The sequence below is a fragment of the Podarcis raffonei genome, chromosome 3, assembly GCF_027172205.1.
Source record: "Podarcis raffonei isolate rPodRaf1 chromosome 3, rPodRaf1.pri, whole genome shotgun sequence".
Classification (NCBI taxonomy): Eukaryota; Metazoa; Chordata; class Lepidosauria; order Squamata; family Lacertidae; genus Podarcis; species Podarcis raffonei.
Genome location: NC_070604.1, coordinates 48,073,715 through 48,090,023, shown reverse-complemented (window position 1 = coordinate 48,090,023; position 16,309 = coordinate 48,073,715). Strand labels below are relative to the sequence as shown.

General features: G+C 44.0%; 1 protein-coding gene across 6 annotated transcripts in view; it reads right to left on the bottom strand.

Moving 5' to 3' along the window:
• The window catches only part of KLHL32 (kelch like family member 32), a 67,147-nt gene that overhangs the window by 34,730 nt on the left and 16,108 nt on the right, over nt 1-16,309 (bottom strand). For 5 of the 6 annotated variants that reach the window (XM_053381503.1, XM_053381505.1, XM_053381508.1 and 2 more), the window contains 2 exons: nt 12,087-12,194; nt 5,619-5,717 (listed from right to left, as the gene is read on the bottom strand). In XM_053381503.1, coding sequence (XP_053237478.1) covers nt 5,619-5,717; nt 12,087-12,194 — 207 coding nt within the window. Of the gene's footprint in view, nt 1-5,618; nt 5,718-12,086; nt 12,195-16,309 lie in introns of those variants that run through there. The other variant, XM_053381509.1, reaches the window with a different exon arrangement.

Genomic DNA, 16,309 nt, shown 5'->3' with positions numbered 1-16,309 from the left:
TTCACAAAGTGCAATGATAAATGACCACTGCTGCACAAGACAGGGCTGTATTTCCTGTGAAACCGTTAACAGTTCCCCATTATTTGTTAAAAATTACAATGCATATTGCCCAGTGTTGTGTGAATAATGACTTTTTTACTGATTAGGTCACAAGACTAATATGGAGCAAAATAAATAATTTCTTTTCATTTTTGTTCTTTCTGACGCTTTAATTTATTCAAACAAGTGGGCTTACACTGCCACCTACTGCACAGTAGTGAGTATTGTGGGGATTCCAGAGTCTTTCAAGACAAAACAAAATACACCCCAATCATCTATAATACCGGTTTTGTTGTTTTAAAATCTGAAACCTTCCCACCCATCCCAAGTCAAGTGAGACTCCCCTCTGCTCAAATGCTGGCTGGAAAATTACAGGACATGTAATATTTGCACGTACCAACCAGTTCCACTTGACAAATGAAACACAAATTGTGATAAAATGGATGAATATATATACCGTATTTTTCACACCATAGGACGCACTTTTTCCCCTCCAAACATGAAGGGGAAATGTGTGTGCGTCCTATGGTGCGAATGCAGGCTTTCGCTGAAGCCTGGAGAGCGAGAGGCATCGGTGCGCACCGACCCCTCTCGCTCTCCAGGCTTCAGGAAGCTATCCGCAAGCCTTGCAAGCCCGGCGGGAGTTCCCGCGGGCTCACAAGGCTTGCGGGCAGCAGCCTGCAGCCCCGGTGAGTGTCTGCAAGCCTTGCGCGCCCGGCGGGAGGTCCCGACGGGCGCGCGAGGCTTGGGGCGGCAGCCTGTCGCCCGAAGCACGGGGAGCCCTCCGAAGGGCTCTCCGTGCTTCGGGCGAGTGTCTGCAAGCCTTGCGCGCCCGGCGGGAGGTCCCGATGGGCGCACGAGGCTTGGGGTGGCAGCCTGTCGCCCAAAGCACGGGGAGCCCTCCGAAGGGCTCTCCGTGCTTCAGGCGAGTGTCTGCAAGCCTTGCGCGCCCGGCGGGAGGCCCCGACGGGCGCGCGAGGCTTGGGGCGGCAGCCTGTCGCCCGAAGCACGGGGAGCCCTCCGAAGGGCTCTCCGTGCTTCGGGCGAGTGTCTGCAAGCCTTGCGCGCCCGGCGGGAGGTCCCGACGGGCGCGCGAGGCTTGGGGCGGCAGCCTGTCGCCCGAAGCACGGGGAGCCCTCCGAAGGGCTCTCCGTGCTTCGGGCGAGTGTCTGCAAGCCTTGCACGCCCGGCGGGAGGTCCCGACGGGCGCGCGAGGCTTGGGGCGGCAGCCTGTCACCCGAAGCACGGGGAGCCCTCCGGAGGGCTCCCGTGCTTCGGGCGAGTGTTCGCAAGGCTTGGGGCGGCATCCGCGGCTGGGGGGGGAATAATTTTTTTTTATTCATTCTCCCCCCCCCCAAAAAAACAAGGTGCGTCCTATGGGCCGGTGCGCCCTATAGAACGAAAAATACGGTATATATAGTACACGTCATTATCATTCGGCAAATATCTGAATGAATGAAATCAACATGCAGTTCCTAGATGGATGTCCAAACGCATGCTTATTGCTTCATGCGTCACACCACCATCACAGATCAAACATCACAGGCAGTGTGTCTTGTGATTCCCTTCTCCCCTGCCTTTTCAAAATGACAGACAAGCAGGAAAATTGTGTGCTCCATGAAATCTGCCACTTTAAGCAACTGCCACAGGGCAAGACCTACATCACAGTTGCTACCCCTGAACCTAGCACCTTTCAGTCAGCAGATGTTCACAGGTTCAAAAACCAAGTTATGGGGGGAAACAACCTGCCTTTAAAACATTATTTGCCGTGTTGTAAGGACTGCATGAATGCAGAACCTTAACAAAAGCTCACGCCAGCCCATGTGGATTTTAGCACAGCACCTTTTGTAAGATTAATTCCCTGCACATGTTAAACTATGAATTAGCCTAACTATATAGACTTTAGTTGTATCATAAACTAAGCCCCAGTGTCTAATCAAGTCTTTCTATCAAGGTAATAAAAGCTCCCGGGAAGAAAAACCACAACACTGTCCAGCACTTCTCCTTGCCTGCCAGTAATAATTCAGATAACAGAATGTAAAAATAGAACATATTGCTGTGATTGTTACTGCTTCTTAATAAAGAAAACAGCACTGTATCGAAGAGTCACTCTACTGGACTTCTCTACAGCTGTTGCCACCATAAATTCCTGTCCACATTCTAAGAGGGGCATGGGGCGAAAAGAAATCCTGCAAATCTTTCTAGTCCTTCAATTCAGAAATTCAAGATTAAAACCAAACCCTCGGGAATCCAACAAACTTCAACACAGTTCAGTGTTGCTTAATTAAAACACTGAGCAACTAATGAGTCAGCAAAAGTTCTAAGGAATTCATGACATTATATACCTTCCAGTTCCTAATTCTCTGGCCAGCTAGTTGTCTACATTAGCTGTATCCTTGAGACCAACCTTCATACCACATAGAAGACAATGCAGTAATCTAATACATGAACACCTATGGTTAAATTATACCAATCCAAGAATGGTGGTAGCTGTCTTATTAGCTGCAGCTGGTTAAAGGCACCAAGGAACACCTGGGGTTCCAATAACTGGGTCTACAACAACCTGCTCCTTTAGAAAGAGTGCAGCCCCATCCAGGCCCGTTCCCTGGACCTGTGAATAGTTCACCCAGTTCAGATGTCACAGAGAAATAGAGTTGGGCATCATAAGCATATTGATCATAAAGGTAAAGGTAAAGGGACCCCTGACCATTAGGTCCAGTCATGACCGACTCTGGGGTTGCGGCGCTCTCTCGCTTTACTGGCCAAGGGAGCCAGCGTACAGCTTCTGGGTCATGTGGCCAGCATGACTAACCCGCTTCTGGTGAAACCAGAGCAGCCCATGGAAACACTGTTTACCTTCCCGCTGGAGCGGTACCTATTTATCTACTTGCACTTTGACGTGCTTTCGAACTGCTAGGTTGGCAGGAGCTGGGACTGAGCAACGGGAGCTCACCCCGTCGCGGGGATTTGAACCACCAACCTTCTGATCGGCATTCCTAGGCTCTGTGGTTTAACCCACAGCACCACCCGCATCCCTATATTGATCATACCTCACTCCAAATCTCCTAATGACTAATTCCAAATATGATTTGATGTTAAACAGCACTGGAGATAATATGGTGTCCTTCAGCACCTGTAGCTCCAGAGCCAGGGGGGATGAGAAACAATTGTACAACGTTATCTTCAGGATTGGCCACACTAGTGTCTCCTTCAAGGTGGAAGACACCACCCCATCCCCACTTAAAAACACCTAGCTCCCCACCTCCAATCTAGCTTCAATCAGCCATGAAAGACAAGGATCAAGAGGATACGTGGTTGGGTGCATACTTGCAAGCACTTGGCACATGTTGTTGGGCTGCAAGAACTGAAACTGATCTCACATTGAAAGGTTTGATGGAGCATTGAAAACCTTACTAGAAGTTGTGTCAACCATGGCATCAAGCTCACTACCAAGGCAGGTGACTGCCCTCAAAACACGCAGCAAGGAAATCACAAAGGGTCTCTGAGGTGTCCTGGGTGGGTTCCATCTACCAATATAAGTCTCAAGAGCTCCACTGGGCAATTACTCAATGATCCAATGGAGTAGGCCTGCTTCATTGTTTTCATCACCACTAAGTAGGCACCATTATGTGCTCTAACTCATGCTTGGTCAACTTTGCAGTGGTACTTTCACCATCTGCTCTAGCAGTCATGCAGCCTATTTAATAGCACATAGCTCCGCAGTATACCAGGGGACACGATTTACCCCACAGTGTCAGAGAGGACACTATCTCTGATTTCCATACCACCAATGGTATGCATGCTGCAGTCTCTCATGACAACAGTCCCCAACACCACACTACGGTAAACCAACACAGCTGGGAAAGCTGCTGGGCAGTAGGCTAGGTGGTAAACCAGCAAGGCCAGTCCCCAGAAGGAGAAGTCAACTCCTATCCCAGATCCTCTAGTCTATGTTGATGCTGCACAAAGTACCAGACAAGCAAAGCTGGGCAAAATCCACTCCCCCCAGCTCACCCACCCAGGTCTTGGAGATAAACGCCAGATTGGCTCCTTCATCCACTATCAAAACTAGCAGACACATAATGGAAAGGCATCTGAATCTTATCTCTATACATAAAATGCAATACAGAAGCATCAACATTTAGAATGAGAAAACTGGGGTGACTTGATGAAGGTTTAAAAGATCCCAAATGGACAATGTTTTTCTTGAAACCAAGCACAAAATAGTGGCAAGCTTCCAAGCTTTTCAATAGTTTTCATCAGGCAAGATGTTCACAAGAGTAATGCAACAACAACAATAAAAAGCGTTAGGGCTGGTTAATGTTATTCTAGATTCGCTGTACCCTATACAAACCCTATGGCAAATATAGTGGGGGGGGGGGGAATCGCCACAAGGGGAAACAGTTATCTCGCCACTTCAAACTGCAGCAATAGATCAGACAAGATGAGTGCCATTGGTTCTACTTCTCTTGCCTTCAACCCAGTAATCTGCAGGCAAAAAAATAGAGGGAAAAGAGCACCCTAAAGCCATAGAAATGATGGGCTGAGACAGCCATTTGCTCATTTTTTGGCAGCCCTGTAAGTAACTTCTATTTTGAAAGAGGGGGGACCATTATATTGCAGAGGGGGTAGCTAATCATTTGTGAAGTTGCAGACACCCACCAGCGAGTGCTCCAGATGCTCTGTGAACCACCTTTCGCAAAGCATTCACTTTTGTGACAAAAGCACTGAGAAAAGAACTATTACAATTCAGTGATTCTTTATTTATTTTATGTTTTGCAGAAAAGGAACAGTTTCCAGGTCCCAAAAATGCTGTTTTAAAATGACTTTGCATTCTACGCACCAAAATGTCTTTATCTGAAAAGGTTTGGGTAGATCCCTGTTTTGAAACAATGCTCTGCAGGAACCCTGCAATATAGCTGTTTACTTGTACAGAAAGTACATAGGCAATATTGACCCTCTTTAGCCTAAAGAATGGAGAGGAAGGTGCACAGATGGAGATAGGAGCAGGGTACTTAAAGCACCACCTAAGCCATGAAGGTCTAAACATAGCACTATGAATTGGACCTCAAAACAGACTGGAAACCAGAGCATTTGGCATAGCACAGGTGAATCATTCTCATAATGTGTATAGATGTACTTGTGTTTATTGTAATTGTTTGAGTGTTTTGATTGTGTTTGTAAGTCACTTTGAGAAATTTATATGAGTAAACTGACAAAATAATAATAATTATGTCCAGTTCCAGTTAGTAATCTAAACAGCAATATCCTGCACTAATGGAAGTGTTTGAACAATCTTCAAAGGCAGCCACATGTGCCACACATTACAGTTGTCTTCTCTGGAGAACACAGGGGCATATACCTGATTTCTGCCTCCCCATTCACAAAAGAAATCCGTCCTGTACAGATCAAAGGCTAAACAGAAGTCCAGTTCAAAGTCTTAATCAAGGTATTGTGTAGTTATCGCTTCCTGTCATACAGCTGAAGGTGCTCATCCCGACCTCACACATGTAACACAGACTTAAGAATTAAGCTAAGTGAAACCAAATAAAGGGGAGAATCAAGCCCCTTAGCCTTACCTGGATAAGATAGTGAGAACATAAACTAAGCATTTCCAGCAGCTGCAGATGGCTCCCTGCAGCAAGCACATCTTGAATCACACCTGGTTCCAAGAGTACCTGTATTGGGGAATAAAGAGAAAGAGAACTTGTAAGGAACTTGTCCTTGAAAGTGCTCAGCAAAATATTCAATGTGATATTTGAAGCTGTCAATTCTTACAACACTCCAGGTGCATAAAGTTTTGCATTTTGTTTGAAAACCCTTTCAAACAAAAGGTTTAACTACAGTTAAAAAGCAGGCATTGTTGTTTCTCCTCACAACAGACAGGAAGGAGAGAGAAGCACTGCTACTTATTTCTGTAACCAGCAAATATTATTAAATTACACCTATTAACAACATTTTCCTTACAGCAGATTCATACAACCAATATGCTGAATGGTGCCCACTTATTGCTTTAGCCCATGTTTTCTCAGCAGCTCATGGTGAGGGGAGTCATCGGGCTAATTTGCCTTGTGGAGAAGCTGCCAGATTTGCATGCTACTACAAACATATCCCCTTTCATGGATCACTGCCTTGCTTATGGCGAAGGGGCTTGAATAACTCAGAGAAGCTATGAGCTATGCCGTGAAGGGCCACCCAAGATGGACAGGTCATAGTGGAGAGTTTTGACCAAACGTGATCCACCTAGAGCAGGAACCGGCAAGCCACTCCAGTATCCCTGCCAAGAAAACTTCATGGACAAAGACAACAGGCATATAAAAGTTATGACACTGGAAGATGAGCCCCTCAGGTCGGAAGGTGTCCAACATGCTACTGAGGAAGAGCGGAGGACGAGTACAAGTAGATTCAGAGCTGATGAAGCGGCTGGGCCAAAGCTGAAAGGTCGCTCAGTTGCGGATATGCCTGGAAGCAAAAGGTTTTCCCAGTAGTGATGTATGGAAGTGAGAGCTGGACCATAAAGAAGGCTGATCGCCGAAGAATTGGTGCTTTTGAATTATGGTGCTGGAGGAGACTCTTGAGAGTCCCGTGGACTGCAAGATGATCAAACCTATCCATTCTTAAGGAAATCAGCCCTGAGTGCTCACTGGAAGGACAGATCCTGAAGCTGAGGCTCCAATACTTTGGCCGCCTCATGAGAAGAGAAGACTCCCTAGAAAAGACCCTGATGTTGGGAAAGATGGAGGGCACAAGGAGAAGGGGATGACAGAGGACGAGAAGGTTGGACAGTGTTCTCAAAGCTACCAGCATGAATTTGACCAAACTGTGGGAGGCAGTGGAAGACAGGAGTGCCTGGCGTGCTCTGGTCCATGGGGTCAGGAAGAGTCAGACACGACTAAACGACTAAACAACAACACAAACATATCAACACTGATCACACCGTTACCAAAAGAAGTCAAATATTGTCAATATGTCCACCTTGTGTGCATATTCACTAGAATGTTCAACAGATAACTTATTTGTTTTGTTCCTAACTTTGCACAAATGTAGCTACTTTACACTACCACAGAGATATCCCCCATGTTTTTGTCATCTACATGAAGCTTTGCACATTAGCAGTTTTGAGATTTGCAATTGAGCTAGTAAGGACCATAAACAAAACAAACAAACAAACAAACAAACAAACAGAGGGGGGATGTGAACGTAACACATTCCAAGTAATTGTTGTGGGAAATTACAGTCAAACGTTACTGTGCATGAGTGCTTGTTAGTGCATGAAGGGGTTACGACCATAGAGCTCTATTCCTAGATTCAGCTAGGTATTCCCCCTCTTTTCCATGTGGAAATGAAGCTGCTTCCCTTCCTGTTCCTCACTCCTCTCTTCCAGCCATGTAATCCACCAGGACGGATGTATCTGAACTTCATCCAAGTTCAGACTGCATACTTGTAGCTATATTGTGTATTTTGCACCCATGAGTAATCTACTTGTGTTCTCCTTGCTGCTGTATGGAACAATGTGGGAATCAGACCTTTGGATTTAGTAAGTAAAGCTGGGAAAATAAACCCTTCTTCACCTGACACTGTAATATCAGCATAGGTACCAGGTGAGCCTTTCTGGGGAGAAATGCCACAGTTAATGAAATTTTAACAGTGACCACAAATGACCTACTGTAACTTAAGAGGGTAGGGCACTGATTCTCAGTGCATGGACAGGTACATTTGGGAAAGGGTTCTTCAGGCCTCTAGATCCCAAGCCATATAAAACCAGCTCTTGTGCTTAGAAGAAAACTAACAAGTGAAGCTGTTGTATTCCGCTGCCCATTCTGCCTTGGTACCAGCTAGCGGGGCAAATCTGTGGCCTATTCAGGCTTAAGGAGACAGCCTGTCTGACTCTCTTGTGTCAGTCACATGCTTGAGAGTGGGGTAGAGACAGACTGTCATTTAAGTGCTGTACTGCCACCTCTCTCCCTCTTCTTTTCCTGGCAGCAGCACCCACCACCCTCCCTTCCTGTCTCTCCATGTGAATTTATAGCTGATCCACCTGTTTGTGGGGTTTTGTTTTGTTTTTGTTTTGCCTATTCCATACTGAATAGCTGGGTGCTAGGTGTCAGATGGTCTGCTGTACTGTTAATTCGGCTAATCTGATCTTCAGTTTGGTTGATTTTGGCAGTTCAGGAAGGAAAGTAGTTGCATTTTAGCCTTTGGGCGCCTTTCTGGGTGATGGGCTGCCCCCGAGGCTTACACTCTGGGCTCTGCATCTCTGTGGTAGGATAGGGGCCTTGAGGCTAAACTGCTTCATCTGACCAAAGCTATGGGGCCTTGAGTGGGTGGCGATGGAGCAGCCCAGGCATTCCTACTCACCGTCATGGGGTGACCTGGGAATGAGAGGCAGGCTTGACAGCCTTGCCTCCCCTTCCTGCAGGCAGGAGTTTTGGTCTCCCCAGTGACTGCTGTTGTTCAGGTTCAGGTTTGCTCCTGCAATAATGTTTTCCCTCAACAGGGTTTTTTATGGGTTTTACTCTTAACTGAAGTGCCCCTAGTTCAACCCAGCTTCTGTGTCTGTCTCTCTATTCGGCAATTAGGTCACAAAGTGCCAGGGAGGAACCAGACAGCTGTGTTCTGAACTAAAAGAAGTTTATGAGATGTCAAAGGAATCCCTGCACTGTGGTAACCTACCTGGAATTAACAGCCTATGGATCATTCTGATAAGCTATCTCTGTCCTGGAGAAGTTGTAGCTGAGGGGTAGTCAACATGGTGCCTTTTCAGATGTTACTGGACTCTCATCAGCCCTGGCCATTGGCCATACCAGCTGGTGCTGATAGAAGTTGGAGACCAAAACCCTCTGGAAGGAACCATGTTGGCCACTTCTGTTGTAGCTGGTGCACTAGGTTTAGCTGGCAAAAGGCATAACATTCAACAGGGGCTTTCAGTATCAAGGTTGGCTCAGTCACTCCCGAACTGCAAGCCTGATCTTTTAAGGCTGATCTTTGGTCAAATGCAGCAGCCATCAACAGTACCTCATGAAAAGTACTAGATAATCAAACTTAGATCAAGTTAAGAAAACAACCAGCTAAATATAAAAGGACTGCATTAAATCTTATGCAGTGACTGCTAAAAAGTTAAAGACAGGTTCAAAACATAACCTGACACCATAACTTAATACAGTGGTACCTCTACTTATGAACTTAATTCGTTCCGGAGGTCCGTTCTTAACCTGAAACTGTTCTTAACTAGAAGCGTGCTTTCGCTAATGGGGCTTCTTGCTGCCGCTGCATTGCCAGCACACGATTTCCGTTCTCATCCAGGGGCAAAGTTCTCAACTCAAGGTAACTCTTCCAGGTTAGCAGAGTTTGTAACCTGAAGTGTTTGTGACCTGAGGCGTTTGTAACTCGAGGTACCACTGTATACACTTTAAAACATGATCTAATAGCTCTAGACAGTATCCTAAATATAATTGCTAAAAATTATTATATAATTCATAGGGAGATGACTATTTTTGTATTGAGAGTTTCCCATAACCTTACAAGTGTGTCTAACAATCATTTCTAATGAACACTGCTTCTGTTGAACAGGAATAATGAAGTATTTCCACACAGATTTCCTTTTCCCATTTTAATATCCAATCCTGCAACACCAGCTGTTTTCACTAGAGGTCTCAAGAAACCCACTTTATACAGAAAAGGAACGTTCCACTTTCCTGCTGTTTAAAGAAATAAATGAAACTGAGAAATAACAGAACACATATTTTAAGGAGATTGAATGCATTACCTATGTAATCAAAGTACTACCTATCTGATAAATTGTTTCACATACAACACAATCCAACATGGTTTACTAACTCCTTGTAAGATGATGAACCAGAGGGCTGACTAAAAACAAATGAGCAAGTCTCCTATAGCATACCAAGTACTGCACTTGTGGGGCATAAACAGGGGTCATTTACATTATCCTATAGAGGTCTACTCAGCAGTATGTCCTGTAGATTTTTTGGGGACTTGCTATCTTTTGGCACTCCAAATGTTGCTGAACTGCAACTCCCATCATCTCTGGCCACTGGGCCATGCTTGCTGTGGCTGATGGGAGTTGTAGTTCAGCAACACTGGAAGGCCAAAGGTTCTCCACATCTGTTGTACAGGATTGTAGTCTTCTCTCTCTCATTCTTCCTACATACCTCCCATGTCATCACTATTCCATCCTGATAAGAAACCTGTCAGAGAAGTTAGGCTGAAAGAAAGTGACTGGCCCAAGGTCATCCAGTGAAAGTTATAGCTGAGTATGGATTTGAATGTGTTTCCCAATGCTGAGACTGTCTTTATTTAGCTATCTGCAGAGGACCTGTAATATATAGCTCAGTTGGTTAGAGCATGGTGCTGATGATTCTGAAGTTGCAGGCTTGATTCCCATAAGGGACAGCTACATAGTCCTCTATTACAGAGGGATGAACTAGATGATCCTCAGGGTCCCTTCCAACTTGATGATTCTAAGTACCTATAAAGTTCACGTACATCGGGCCAGCCCTAGACTAAAGTGCACCCCAATTGAGTATTTATTAAGCTCTAGCTACACAGACCTTTAAAGCCCTAACCTGTGCCTAGAAATGTGGCACAAATGGAAGTCTGGATGAGCCCTAACTCTCAAAAAGCCAGCTGGCCAGACCACTATCCATTTGCAAGTTACAATATGACAGCATTTTCAGGTGGCTTCCTCAGCATGTTTGGTATTTCAATCAATATGCATAAACTCACTCCTTTGCATGTCCTGTTAAATTTAGAATGATTTACCTCCAGGTAAAGTTAATGAAGTTGGGGCTACAGAATGGCTTCATCATCATCAAAACAAAAACAAAACATATATTGGAAAAGAACAAGGATAATAAGTGAGGCATCCCCTTTTCCCTTCCCCTGGTTGAGACAGAAGAGTAGGATATTGGACCGTACAAGGCTCAGGTTTGCTTTGAGCAAAGCATTATAATTTTTTCATCTCAGTGAGGGTTGTTGTAAAAACAGCTTTCTATTTACTGGTGGGAGTGGTAGGCACTGGAAATTCTGTTTCAGAAAGAAAATATCCTATTCCCTTGGTAATACTGTACCGATGGACCAAAACCTATTGTGACTAAGACTTTTCAGAGCAGTGTGTAGGAGGCACATGCACAAATCCAATTATTTGCTAACAGCATTTCTGCTTTACACCCACGCAATACTTTGAAATCTTCTCCATTAACACTTCAATGGTTTTGAGTCACCTCATGGGCACACAGGCTTCTCACTGCTCTGACAGCAGCTACTAACATTTGAAAGAGCTGTCTCTCAGGGAAGGCATTCCAGCAAATGTAGAAAAACCTCCTGGGCTCTTGGCACACATGGTTACAATAATACAATACATATCCCTAACAAACAGTGTCTTTTAAAAGGCACAACTCCAGTTGATTACATGGGACTGCACATTTCACTTATGTTAAAATGTGCTCAAGGTGAGTATGACTATAACTGAATTTTTCAAAGGCCAGCCTATTTCACTTAGCCCTTAATTCCCAAATTTCTGAAAGACTGTATTTCACTACAGACCCTCCTGAATATTAAGATCAACAGCCAATGCCCTTTTAAATGTGATGTGGGAGAGGGGATTATTGGGTTTTCTTTGTTCTTATTTTTATTGGGCTCCCCACCATCCAGATACTGCTATCTCAGTTGCATCTGAAAATCACATCAGTTTCTAAAGTGCTTTGCAGTGTGGCATGAAGGTCTGCTCTTTCAGAGTCCCCTGTAGACAGAAGTAGAAAGCTGTGCAGTTCTTTCAATCCTGGCCAATGTGTTTTTACATCCTCCCTGAAAGTGTGATGTTGATCTGGAATTGAAATGCAAACCTGTTGGAGAAACTGGACATGGAGGAAGGGTTTAATCTCCTTCATGAGCATAAATCACCCCATGCATGAGATAAGCCAACAGGTGCAAGGCCAGCCAAGCCAGTTGCCATGGTAACATCCCGGTGCCATCTATTCTAAGGTGACCCGGTCTGTTTCATATGCTTGTTAAGAATTTTAGTACTATACCTGTCCAGTGTATGCGAAGTCCAGAGCTTGCTTTAAACCTATGCTTGTGATGCCATGTAAATTCACCTCATCTGCGCCACTTTCAACCATACAAAGGCTGAACATCGCCTAAGAAAAGAAAAGAAAAAATTGTCTACATTACATTGATCAAACTTGGATTTCCTATTAAAGATAAGGGACTTTTGTTGCTGCTTTGCTGTTCCCTAATTAAGATAGCTAGTAATACTACAGTCATTAATCAGTATGCAATTTATTCCAAAAGTAATTTATACTGGTTTCATTTCATAACTAGATATACATGACAAGCCTGTGATCTTTCAGAAAAACTACTGTGTTTGGACCCTTCCAACTGAAAAGCAATATCCTGCCCCCCCCCAACACCCTCCAAATCACTCTGTGGTCTTGGGCAAGTCTCCCTCCATCTCTCAACCTTAAACACCCTACCCCAACCATCAGTAAGAGGATAACAAAATCAGGATAACAAAACAATTTGCAGCGAGCATTTTTACTCCCATCCTTCAGTTAAATAGACTAAGACTTGTAAAAGGGCCATTGTGAGCATACAACCCACAGCTGCTGCACATACAGTCCCCATGTGAGATCCTTAGGAACCCTGCTGGATTGCAAACCTTCTAGCAGCTCCCTGCACTCCCACAGATAATCACATGGGAGTAGGGAGGGCCCTGCACCTTTTAATAGTTCTGCAGAAGAGAACATTTCTGTAGATGTAGGTGAAATGCAAGCTACATGTACTGAAACCCCCTCTTCTGTTCAGCTATAAAAAGGTGCAGGAGCCCAGCCCTCACTTTTTTATTCAGCCACCCTAAATGGGCACTCCTGGCAACATGAATTAGTGACAGAAGCATTTAAAAGTCTTAACAATTACTACACTGTGTAACCAATTTACAACTGTACTGCAAATGGTAGTTACTAATTAAATTCCATGCCATTTAAGCCTGAATGTAAACACTGTGATTATTTTTTATTTGCATAAAATAGAAGATATGGGCTGTGCTTTTAATACATCAGAAAGTCAACTATTTATGATACATCCACTTTTTTAAACAAAGAAATGTGATAAAAACCATTATCTGCAAACACAATTTAATGACTTCATAACCTCCAGTGATATCTATTCAGTGACCTCTTTTTGTTTACTGATGAAATACCATCATTAATTACAGCCTAACAGTTTTCTGAATTATATGAACACACAGAAATGTCCCTGATTAAATCTGTTTTCTAACTTGAAGATCAGTGAACTTTTCAACACTAGTATATTCTGTAGACAAAACAGACCACTTTTGCCAGGGTCTGTTTGCCTGTTTCCCTGTTTGCCAGGGAAGAGTGTGCGTTTTTTTTAATATTACTGTATTTTTCCATGTATAAGATGCCCCCATATGTATAAGATGATCTCTCTCTTTTTGATCCCCAAATTAAGAAATCAGTATTTTAAACATCAGACAGAACAACTTTTCATTAAGCATTTTATCCACTGGATTTTCTCATTCCCCATCCCAGTTGAATTTATTGAGCTTCGAGACAGAGATAAGGAATCTGTGTGTCTCTAGGTACTGGATAATAGCTCCCAACTGCTGGTTGGGGCTGATGGGAGTTGTAGTCTAAAACATATAGAAAAGGACCAGGAAGTTATTTAAAATCAGGATATAATTTTTAAAAATTTAAAACCTAAAAATTCTTATGTTTGGGGAAAGGTAAGTTTTACTGCCCTTTCTGCTGAGGGTGATGTGAGTTTTTATTTATTTGCTTAATTTTTTAGGTTTTCAATAACACAAGATTACCCCCACACACTCAAAACCTTGACCCCTTTGAGAAGAAGTAAGAAAGAGGTTGGGCAAAAGTCATGTCCTATTCATTCTCGCCGCCACAAGCCTGAACAGTAAAGCTCAAGGTACACACTCATTGATAAGCAATTCCTCATGATTTTATCTGTGCAACGTGTGTGAACAAACCATAGAGGCAGGTCACTGATAGGGTTCCTTCCTATATACTAAGATTCTCCTTTGTACTTGCCAGGCAATATTTGCAAGAGGATGCCTTCATCCCCACCCACAAAGTTTGCTTATGCACACAGTTATTGAACAGATTGTGAAGAAGCCACAGTGGAACTACTCCCACACCACTACTTGTAAGTGAAAGATCAGCACGGAGGCATAAGCAGAGTTCAGGCAAACATTTAAAATGCCAACTGGCATGATGAAGGCAACATATGGCGATTCTGCCTGCCAGCCCCATGACTAGTCATTTGAGTGCTCCGAATTCTTGCCAAGATCACAGCTCACTGCCTCAGCCCAAGATTCCATATATTTTCCAGGACATTGTTGTTGTTGTTTAGTCATTTAGTCGTGTCTGACCCTTCGTGACCCCATGGACCAGAGCACGCCAGGCACTCCTGTCTTCCACTGCCTCCCACAGTTTGGTCAAACTCATGTTAGTAGCTTCGAGAACACTGTCCAACCATCTCGTCCTCTGTTGTCCCCTTCTCCTTGTGCCCTCCATCTTTCCCAACATCAGGGTCTTTTCCAGGGAGTCTTCTCTTCTCATGAGGCGGCCAAAGTACTGGAGTCTCAGCTTCAGGATCTGTCCTTCCAGTGAGGACTCAGCTGATTTCCTTAAGAATGGATAGGTTTGATCTTCTTGCAGTTCATGGAATTCTCAAGAGTCTCCTCCAGCTACTATTATTATTTTACTCCACCTTTCTGTAAAGGTATTCAGCTGTTAAATCAACAACAACCACATCTTTAAAAGCAGCACTACACTAACCAGACTAGAACAACAAACTAAAACAGCAGCAGCAGTTCTGAGAGCATCCACTTAAATAAAAATCTTCACCACCCACCTAAGAACAAGGAGTGGTAGAAACAGGTGTACCAATCTTGGGAACATCATTGCTGAAAAGGCCGCATGACAAGTACCCACATACTGATCACAGTAAGATCTGAAGAAGGGTCTTGTGGGTGGAGGCGAGTTCCTGGGCAGCCTCATATGAAGGAAGGAGTGAGGTTCTGTAAATATTCTGATCCCTGACTACTTAGTGCTTTAAAAGCACAAAAACAGCACCTTGAATTGAGCTCAGAAACAAAGTGAAAAAGGTTTTCAAAAAGTTGTAACCAGACACTTTCCATCTATATTTTGAACCATATGAAACCAATTGTTCTTCAAGAACAGCCCAAAGCAGACCACATTACATTAGTCTAGTCTGAGGTGACAAAGTGCCTGAGTGATTGAGACCAAGTCTAGTTTCTCCAGGAAAGGATTGGCATCTAAAGTGAAGTCAGCGGAACACATTCCTGCCCACCAGAGCTACCTGGCAATCCCAGGAGAATATTTGTGATCCGGAAGCATTACTACTTCTGGAGGAGTGCAAATCTACCTTGTCTCCAATATTATAGTAAAAAAACTGTAATCTTGTCAACAGCCTCTAACCACAGTACCACCTTTCCAAAAAAAAAAAAAAAGGTTATATTTTCGAAGAAAACCTTCAAGCTGCTTTTACCTAGTGTACCACCTACAGTTAATCTCAGCTTTGCTAACAGAAGACTACCATGTGTGTGATCTGTTTAGTGCTGGAGAAAGATCCATTAGGTTTGCTTTTTATAAGCCAGGAATCAGCCACAATTTGTTTATTTGTCCAAGCAAATAAAAGCACAACCTGAAATCTGTCAACCATCTAGCAGTGGCCAATTAAATTAAGTCTACAGAATGAATCCTAGAATCATATAATTGTGGAGTTGGAAGGAACCCTGAGGGGGTCATCTAGTTCAACCCCCCACAATGCAGCAATCTCAACTAAAGCATCCATGGCAGATGGCCAGCCAACCTCTGCTTAAAAACCTCCAAGGAAGGAGAGTCCACCACCATCTGAGGAGGTCTGCTTCAGCTCTTACCATCATAAAGTTCTTCCTGATGTTTAGTCAGAATCCCTTGTGACTTGAAGCCATTGGTTCAGGTCCTACCCTCCAGAGCAGGAAAAAACAAGCTTGTTCCATCTTCCAGGTGACAGCCCTTTAGATATTTGAAGATGGCTATCATATATCCTCTCAGTTTCCTCTTATCCAGGCTAAACATACCCAACTTCCTCAACCGTTCCTTATAATGCTTGGTTTCCAGACACTTGCTTGTCTTGGTTGACCTCCTCTGAACACATTCTTCTTAAATTTTGGCACCCAAAACTGAACACAGGTGTGGTCTGACCAAAGCAG